At 51.6% G+C, this 6,967-nt stretch overlaps 1 protein-coding gene across 1 annotated transcript; it reads right to left on the reverse strand.

Annotated features, from left to right (window-relative positions):
- Window positions 1–2,904: 2,904 nt before the first annotated feature.
- On the reverse strand, window positions 2,905–4,068 carry LOC130260922 (C-C motif chemokine 5-like). Its single transcript, XM_056506724.1, has 3 exons — window positions 3,694–4,068; window positions 3,388–3,496; window positions 2,905–3,151 (listed from the first exon to the last, which is right to left on the reverse strand). Exons 1-3 carry the CDS (start codon window positions 3,866–3,868, stop codon window positions 3,058–3,060), a joined length of 378 nt encoding a protein of 125 aa, XP_056362699.1. The 5' UTR covers window positions 3,869–4,068; the 3' UTR covers window positions 2,905–3,057.
- Between the last annotated feature and the right edge of the window lie 2,899 nt (window positions 4,069–6,967).

Here is a 6,967-nt window from a genome sequence, read left to right on the forward strand (position 1 = left end):
CCAGTAACTTGGCATTGTCACCTGAGCTCCCAGCCTGCTGCTCTTGGTGATGGGGACACACTCCTGGTGTGGGGACAGCTGTCATGTGTCCTTGCTTGCAAAATCACTGTTTTTTCACTCAGCTCCATGGACAAAAGGCAGGCCAGATGCATAACATGGCTGTGTTTTGTTATTTCTGATTTTCTGCACTGCCTGGACCCTTTCCCACCTTCCTGCAAGGCATTTTTGGGGGTAGCAAGGTCAGCTCTTTGGAGGGGCTGTGAGCACACAGGGGAGCCTACCCTGGCACTGCACTGAGGCATTTAGCCCAGGGTAAAAAGCAGTTTTCACACCAAAAAGCACTTTGAGTCAGGAGTGATGCCTCTCCTGGGAGAAGGAGGCTTTGTCATGCTGAATTACACCCAGCAGGGTCCAGGCATGGAGGCTGCAGGGGAAAAAGTGACTCTGAAAAGGATGGGAAAGGGCTGATGGTTACCATTACTCCTGGCTTGGTCCTAAAAGCAAAGCAAAGGTTTGACAGCATGTCCTGCTGGGGAATTCACAGAAGGAAAATTGAAGAGAAAAGCAGGAGAGAGTGTCCAGAGAGACAGCTTTGGCTGGGATTTGGGAGTGGGGGGATGCTGTGGGTGCTGGGATTCACAGAGCAGGGGGATAGAAGTAATTTGCCCTGAAATGTGAATCAGTCCCACATCCTGTGGTACAGGAAAGGGATGCAAGCAGACCCCAGGATTAGTCTTGTCCCAGTAAATTCGAAAGAGAAATTCCACAGAAAGAGGAAGTCGATAGAAAAAGCCTGAAAATTTAAAATAGTGCTATAAAAATCTTTCAGCTCAGCAGTGAGGTGGCCCAGGAAGCTCTGAGGGACTTGATCAGGGATGAGGATGTGAAGGAAACCGAAAGGAGAGAAAGAAACAGAAACCCCTGATGGTCCCAAAGGAGATTTGGGGTGCTAAAGCACTGCAGTGATGGTGACACATCCTGGGGCTGTGGCAGCAAGGCCAGTGAGCTGGGATGGGCACACACAGGGGATGTGGGGAGAAAAAGGGTGGAACCACAACATTAATTCAGCCCTGTGGAGCTGAAACAGCAAGGGGTCAGCTTAGGAGATGGGGATATCTGCACCAGAGGCTGCCTCAGCTCTGCTCCTTCAGGGCACAGAAACAGAGGTGTTAGAGGTGGGGTGTCCAGAGGGGATTTGTGGAGGAAATTTGGCTGAAGTGCTGTTATTCTGTGGTGCCAGACTGCAGGGTTGAGCTGAGCCAGGCTCAGGGTGAGGCAGCTCTTACCAAAACCACCCCCAGGACTGAGGGAAATGCATCTGGTGCTTTTCCTGGGAAGGGGAGCAGTTTGCTGGTGGTTGGGCAGCCTTGGAGAATGATGGATTCCACAGCAGTGCTGCTTTGAGGGACACCTTGGAAAACAGAGCTGTGGGAACAGGCCCTTGTAAAGACAAGCCAGTCACACTGGGAAGGACTCTCAGCTCCAGTCTGGATGGCCCAGCACCAGTGGAAGGTGCTGGTGGGACTGGTGTCCATGGGAGCAGTGCTGGGTTTTTATCTTGGGTCAGAAACCTGCATAAGAACCTCACAATGTCCCTGTGCAAACCTGCTTTCCCCTCTCTTGGTATTCCCAGGCAGTTTCCAGCCTGTCCTCACACCCTGCACCTCACATGGCTCAGTCCCTCATTTTCCAACCCAAACCTTTTGCATTTAACTCTTTCCATGCTGTTTAACATCAGTTTCCTGATGTGTGCCATGGGGTTTTCCCTGCTCCAGACATTCCCAGCTCCCAAGCTGGGGTGGCTGTTGCTGCTATCCCTGTCCCCACAGCAGGATCCCTCCTCCATCCCTCAAGGTCATTAGAATCCTTTTGTGTGAAGTCCTGGCCTGCTCTAGATTGATGATCCCATCTCATTTTGCCTCATCAGCACATTTCCTCTGCCTTCTCCTGCTTTGTGTGCCAAGGTCATTAATGCAAATGTCAAGCAGGATATTTTTTGAGGCAGAAACTCAAGGAACTGTGTGGGTAAGCCCCTCTCAGAGTGACACAGCCCCTTTCAGCTGAAGCAATTACCATGCTCCTTTCAGGCATCTCTTGACCAAATTTACTTTTCATATGCCAGTCACATCTTCTCTGCCTTTGCTCTTAATTTACTATCTGGCCTTAATTCAAGTGTCTTCCTGAAGCCCAGATGAGTGAAATCTACTGCATTTCCTTCACCAGAAATATCTCTGAACTTACAAAAGGCAGCTATTAGGTGTGGTATTTCAAATATGTCAGGGTAATAAGTTCAAACAAAAATAGTTTCAATTATCAATATCAATGTGCCTGTTGACAAAGAGTTGGGTGGCACAGAAATCTGGGTCTGCTGTCCCCATGTCCTGTGTCCTGGGTGGGTGCCCTGTTTGCTGGTGACAAACTGGCTGGTGGTGACACCAGTGCTGTGGGACAACAGAGCTGGGGAAGGATCTGCAGCTCAATTTTATGATTTTTTTTAGATTTTTACTGATGGATTCAGCATGAGGATAGTGTTGATAGCACACTGATGTTTTAGCTGGTCCTAAGTGGTTTTTTCCTTCATCAGGGACTCAGGGGCTGCTGTGAGGGGACAGAGTCAGGATGGGTGATCCAAGCTGACCAAAGGATGTTCCATCCCATAGAACATCACACCCCAACTCTCCTGTGGCACCACAGGAACTTCCAGGACATTCCCCAAACAAGAGCCACCACTGGCAGCCCCAGGTGAGACACTGGTGTCACCTGTGGGGACAAACTGGGTGGCACCAGAGCTGGACCCAGGCTGGGGAACAGCAAACCCAGGGGTCCCTATGGCCCCTTCTCCCATCTTGGTGCAAGGAGGCATCAAACTGACACGTGGATACAATTAAAATTATCTTTATTTTAGTGTATTATTCTGAGACAGTTTAAATAATTGTGCTTAGAAAAAGAATATTTAGTTTAACTTAAATAAGTTAAATAAAATAATTTTCTCCGTTGAAGAAGGCTGGGGGTCAAATCCTCTCAGTTGTGCAGGGTGTGGCTGTCAGCAGGAAAGGCTCAGTTCTGCAGGCTCTGGAAGTGCTTCAGGAGCTCCTTCACCCATGGTGCCCGTGGATCTGCACACACCTGCTTCTCCTTCTTGGTGATCACACTGCAAAAAAAACCTGCCTTGAGCTGCTGGGCTGAGGGAGTGGGATCTGAGTGCCAGCAGCAGCACCTGAGTGTCCCAGCAGCACCCAGTGTGTTCCAGCAGCAGCACCCAGAGTGTCCCAGTGTGTCCCAGTCTATCCCAGCGTGTCCCAGTGTGTCCCAGCGTGTCCCAGTGTGTCCCAGCATGTCCCAGCGTGTCCCAGTGTGTCCCAGCCCCCTGGCACTGCTGGCACTCACATCACGCCCGGCTGGGTGCAGGAGCTGCTGGTGACGAACACGGAGCTGACGCGGCGCCGAGGGATGGGCTGTTTCTGGTAGCTGAAGCAGCAGCTGCTGGGGACACCATCTGTGGGGACAGGGGACAGACACACAGCCCTGGTGAGAGCCCAGCTGCAGCACAGCCTCTGCCCCTCTCCACATCCCCTGGCAGAGCCCCCCAGCTCCAAACCTGCATCCCCATGGTGACACAGCCCTAACCCTGTGTCTAACCCTAACCCTCAGGGCTGGGGCTCTCCAGGGAGGACACAGCCATGCTGGACTTACCAAGGTGACCTTCAGATGGGGAGCAGGTGGCCAGGAGGAGCAGAGTGGCCAGGGTGGCTGCCAGGACCTTCATGGTGCTGTGAGCTCTGGGAGAGGAGCTGGAGCAGGAGCAGGAGCTGGGGAGGCTGCAGGACTCTCTGTGCTCCTTGGGGCTGAGCTCCCCTTTTATCCCCATCCGAGGGGTGGGTGCAGGATTTCAAAGAAAGAAAGTGAGGGCAGCATGGTGTGGAAATTATGTCAGGATCACCCAGTTCCGCTGAGCTGGAAAAGAAACCGCAGAAGGGGAAGCGCCGGCCACGGGGCTGAGGCTTTCCAGAGCCTCCCTGCTGGGGCTCCCACACTGGGCCAGGGCTCTGGAGCAGCTCTTGCCCTGGCCAGGACCTGCCCAGCCACTGCTGCTGGCAGAAGATCACTGCCAGGGACAGATGGCAGCTTCTTCCTGGGTTTGCCACAAATGCCACTTCTCACCCTGCCCCTGCACGGGGAGCCAGAGCGAGGTCCACAACCACTGCACACATGTTCATCTGCACTGACAGCACCAACTCCTGCTTGGACAGGGCAAATCAGGAGGGAATGAGGTTGTGTTGAGCTGGAAGTCACTGTGGGTCTCACATTTTTGCTGGGGATGGGTCAAAAGAATGATTTCCTTACTGGGAAGTAAGACAGGGAGTCCCTGCAGGTGCAGAGCCTGGGCTCTGGTGGCCTGATCCAGGCCAGCAGCCAGCCCTGCCACCCTCCCTGTCCCCTGGCTGAATTTACACCTCTCTAAGGATTTCATTTTTGGCTGCAGCCTGCCCTGTCCCCTTCCCTCACCCCTGGCTGAATTTACACCCAAGAGTTTCAGTTTTGGCTGCAGCCTCTCAATGCTCAGGTTGTTGCAATAGCTGCTTGCCCACTTCTTCCCAAGCAGGGTCATCTAATCCAATTCAATCTCTCCTGATTTTGCCCCAAAAAGCAGAGACTGCCATGTCTCACAGTGTTAAGGGTTGGGGCCAGGGGGAGGAGAGGATCCTGCTGGTGCCCACTGGGATCAGCTCATTGCAGATAAAATCTGCAGGAAACTGCAGAGTGACTGAGAAAGGGCAGCATTTGCAATGCCAGAGGGTAATTCTGCTGCACACCCAGAAAGAGTGAGCTGCCAAAATCACTCCTTCCCCCAATTTCTTTGCTTTTTCCAGTCTTTTCCTGATGCTGCCACAGACAGTTTGCAGACCATGCAAACCCCAGCTTCCCCTGGCCTTGCTGCTGACCCTGCCTGGGGTATGACTAATTCCTGACTGATTCAAGGGAAAAGTCCAACTGCCCAAAATGCTGAGCCATGGCAGTGCCATCTCTTGTCCAGCAAAACTTCCCCAGCCTGGTCCTGCCTGGTGTGAGCATCTGTGACAGAGGTGGGAATGGGAAATCATCTCCTGGAGCTGGTCAGGAGGAGCTGAGCAGTGCTGATCTGCCCTTGGGGTGGTGGGAGAACAGCTCCAGCTGTTCCAGCTGTTCCAGCTCTTTCTGCAACTCCCAATTTTCAGCTCTTTCTGTTTCAGCTGCTCTGTGCATGGGGCTACAAAGGAATCAAATCCATCCATCCAACCATCCATCCATCCATCCATCCATCCATCCATCCATCCATCCATCCATCCATCCTTTGGATTTAACAATAGCCAGGGTCTCCATCTGTGGTGGTTCAGGAATGCTTGGAAAATTCACCTGCTGTAAATGTGTAAATGCTGCTGCTTGTCACATGTCCCTGCAGACACAGAGGCAGAAGGGACTCAATTCCCCAGAGCAATGCAGATCTGCATGAGTTCATTCTGTTTTTCTGCCCTGCTGATTGCAGAGGTTTCTCTAGAGCTCAAAGCAGCCTCTGTGTGCAGAGGAATCCCAAGTTCAGAGCCAGCCAGTGGAAGTTTTTTTATGTTTTTCTGACCCTCTCTGCCTGTAAATCCCACAGAGATTTCTCCACAGCCCTGGAATTCTGGCACCTCTCCTGCCCTCACCAGGACCAGCTTTGTTTGTGCCTGGGGGAAAAGTGGCAGTGGGCACAGGCAGGATGGAGGAAACCAGGAATTGCTGTCTGGGTCAGCCTCAGCAAACCCTGGGCTGGGATTTTTTATGGACAGAGCAGCCCTGAGCCAGGGGTGAGCTGAGCTTGGCTTGGTGGGTGCCACACAGAGGGAAAAGGGGCAGGATGTGCAAGAGAGCAGCACTGGGGCAAAAAAACCACCAGGAGTGAGGTGAGGAATATCCCACAGCCAGAAAAACCTGGAAACTGAGGTCAGGGCTCTGCAGTTTCCAGAGGGTGACTTGTCATCCAGCAGGAACCACAGAAAATCTCACCATTGATAGATTATTTCTGAGGGAAAAGGAAAAAAGATTTCCTCTTTGCTGCAGAAGTGACTGGCCAAGCTTTCAGTTCTCCATTCAGCTGAGGGCCGGATGGGACTTCTTACTGGATGCTGATGAAACACTTTCCATTGTGACTGGAATCGAGGATATTACAGAGAATTGCACAAAAGTGCAGCTCAGCAAAAGCAGGGAGTTTGTGTTTAATTCTGTTTAAGGAATTGGATAAAAGGAACTGATATAAAGGGAGAGTAAAGCAATGACTTGTGGTTTTATTTCTCCTGCCGTGGAGGATCTCTGTGAGCAAGTGACATTTGAATCCAGCAGAGGAGCACAAATTTGGTGGGGAGGAAACACCAAATTTGGTGGGGAGGAAACACAGGGAAAGAGAAACTTCAGCTTTATAAATGTAAATTTGAAAAACTAAAGAAAGAAAAAGCCCCTTAATTAGAGAGGGGAGTAATGAGCCAAAGATGCCACTTCATTTTTTGGCTTGTCTGGTTGTGGTTCAGTGCTCAATACCAACAAAATTTTGTGCACCCAGGAGAGAGAAGGGAAAAGAGAATGGATACAGAAGGAAGAGGCAATTGAGGCAGGTGCAGCCAAAACAAAAAGGTTGCACAGATTCCCATAAATTCCTCCTGGGCCAGGCTGTGGCCACCTCATCCCCAGGACAAACTCACCTGGAATAGGAGAGCAAACATGGCTCTGGTCTCATGTAATGATTTTGGCACTGCCTTGCATGAGCATCCCAAAGAAAAGGAGGGAATGAAGTCTGAAACCCCCTCACCCCTGGGGCTGTGCAGGGACAGTGTGGGGCCAGAGCACACCCCAAATCTGCTCAGTCCCAGGGTGAGGAACACCTCCCTCAGGGCTCTTATCCCAAAATTCAGGGGTTAGAGGAGAACCACAGAACATTCCTGAGCTGGAAGGGACC

This window comes from Oenanthe melanoleuca, chromosome 19, assembly GCF_029582105.1.
Source record: "Oenanthe melanoleuca isolate GR-GAL-2019-014 chromosome 19, OMel1.0, whole genome shotgun sequence".
In the NCBI taxonomy this organism is placed as follows: Eukaryota; Metazoa; Chordata; class Aves; order Passeriformes; family Muscicapidae; genus Oenanthe; species Oenanthe melanoleuca.